This window comes from Procambarus clarkii, chromosome 10 (assembly GCF_040958095.1).
Source record: "Procambarus clarkii isolate CNS0578487 chromosome 10, FALCON_Pclarkii_2.0, whole genome shotgun sequence".
Classification (NCBI taxonomy): Eukaryota; Metazoa; Arthropoda; class Malacostraca; order Decapoda; family Cambaridae; genus Procambarus; species Procambarus clarkii.
The window spans coordinates 42,495,847-42,498,178 of NC_091159.1; the positions used below are offsets into that span (position 1 = coordinate 42,495,847).

The 2,332-nt window shown below is 60.9% G+C and overlaps 1 protein-coding gene across 1 annotated transcript; it reads right to left on the minus strand.

Annotated features, from left to right (window-relative positions):
- Positions 1-672: 672 nt before the first annotated feature.
- LOC138363333 (mucin-3A-like) lies at positions 673-1,998 on the minus strand. Its single transcript, XM_069322357.1, has one exon. It carries the CDS (start codon positions 1,996-1,998, stop codon positions 673-675), a length of 1,326 nt encoding a protein of 441 aa, XP_069178458.1.
- Positions 1,999-2,332: the final 334 nt, after the last annotated feature.

Here is a 2,332-nt window from a genome sequence, read left to right on the forward strand (position 1 = left end):
ATTACCCTCCACCATTACCCTCCCCCATTACCCTCCACCATTACCCTCCCCCATTACCCACCACCATTACCCTCCCCCATTACCCTCCACCATTACCCTCCCCCATTACCCACCACCATTACCCTCCCCCATTACCCTCCACCATTACCCTCCCCCATTACCCACCACCATTACCCTCCCCCATTACCCTCCACCATTACCCTCTACCATTACCCACCACCATTACCCTCCCCCATTACCCTCCACCATTACCCTCCCCCATTACCCACCACCATTACCCTCCCCCATTACCCTCCACCATTACCCTCTACCATTACCCACCACCATTACCCTCCCCCATTACCCTCCACCATTACCCACCACCATTACCCTCCACCATTACCCTCTACCATTACCCACCACCATTACCCTCCCCCATTACCCTCCACCATTACCCTCCCCCATTACCCTCCACCATTACCCACCACCATTACCCTCCACCATTACGCTCCACCATTACCCACCACCATTACCCTCCCCCATTACCCTCCACCATTACCCTCTACCATTACCCACCACCATTACCCTCCCCCATTACCCTCCACCATTACCCACCACCATTACCCTCCACCATTACCCTCCCCCATTACCCACCACCATTACCCACCACCATTACCCTCCACCATTACCCTCTCACCTGCGGAAGATAAAATCTCTGAACTTAATTAATTTAACTCCAATTCTCGGAGTGTAATTGACTTGGTTCCTCTGAGGCGCCTTTTTTGTTAGTGAGTTTGACGGAGGGAAAAGTTTCTGGTCCGTGTGGTCCGTGGTGTGGTCCGTGGTGTGGTCCGTGGTGGTGTGGTCCGTGGTGTGGTCCGTGGTGGTGTGGTCCGTGGTGGTGTGGTCCGTGGTGGTGTGGTCCGTGGTGGTGTGGTCCGTGGTGGTGTACTCCGTGGTCGTGTGGTCCGTGGTAGTGTGGTCCGTGGTCGTGTAGTCCGTGGTCGTGTAGTCCGTGGTGGTGTGGTCCGTGGTGGTGTGGTCCGTGGTGGTGCGGTCCGTGGTGGTGCGGTCCGTGGTGGTGCGGTCAGTGGTGGTGTGGTCCGTGGTGGTGTGGTCCGTGGTGGTGCGGTCCGTGGTGGTGTGGTCCGTGGTGGTGCGGTCCGTGGTGGTGTGGTCCGTGGTGGTGCGGTCCGTGGTAGTGTGGTCCGTGGCAGTGTGGTCCGTGGTCGTGTGGTCCGTGGTGGTGTGGTCCGTGGTGGTGTGGTCCGTGGTGGTGCGGTCCGTGGTGGTGTGGTCCGTGGTGGTGCGGTCCGTGGTGGTGTGGTCCGTGGTGGTGCGGTCCGTGGTAGTGTGGTCCGTGGTCGTGTAGTCCGTGGTGGTGTAGTCCGTGGTGGTGTAGTCCGTGGTGGTGTGGTCCGTGGTGGTGTGGTCCGTGGTGGTGCGGTCCGTGGTGGTGCGGTCCGTGTTGGTGCGGTCCGTGGTGGTGCGGTCCGTGGTGGTGCGGTCCGTGGTGGTGCGGTCCGTGGTGGTGCGGTCCGTGGTGGTGTGGTCCGTGGTGGTGCGGTCCGTGGTGGTGCGGTCCGTGGTGGTGCGGTCCGTGGTGGTGCGGTCCGTGGTGGTGCGGTCCGTGGTGGTGCGGTCCGTGGTGGTGTAGTCCGTGGTGGTGCGGTCCGTGGTGGTGCGGTCCGTGGTGGTGTGGTCCGTGGTGGTGTAGTCCGTGGTGGTGTGGTCCGTGTTGGTGCGGTCCGTGGTGGTGTGGTCCGTGGTGGTGCGGTCCGTGGTGGTGCGGTCCGTGGTGGTGCGGTCCGTGGTGGTGCGGTCCGTGGTGGTGCGGTCCGTGGTGGTGCGGTCCGTGGTGGTGTGGTCCGTGGTGGTGCGGTCCGTGGTGGTGCGGTCCGTGGTGGTGCGGTCCGTGGTGGTGCGGTCCGTGGTGGTGCGGTCCGTGGTGGTGCGGTCCGTGGTGGTGCGGTCCATGGTGGTGTGGTCCGTGGTCGTGTGGTCGTCTGGTCTAGTCATGAGTTATTTCCTGGTGTGGTGAAGGAGACTGGTTGTAAAGCAGGAGTTACGAGTTAGCGAGCAGTCAAATGCATAGTTGGGAATTACTTTTCTGGCCTGGAGTGCTTCAGAACAGCTGAGTGAGAGCGGGTGTGTGCGTGCGTGCGTGCGTGTGCGTGCGTGTGTGCGTGTGTGTGTGTGTGTGTGTGTGTGTGTGTGTGTGTGTGTGCGTGCGTGTGTGTGTGTGTGTGTGTGTGTGTGTGTGTGTGTGTGTGTGTGTATTCACCTACTTGTGCTCACCTAGTTGTGTTTGCGGGGGTTGAGCTCAGGCTCTTTGGTCCCGCCTCTCAACTGT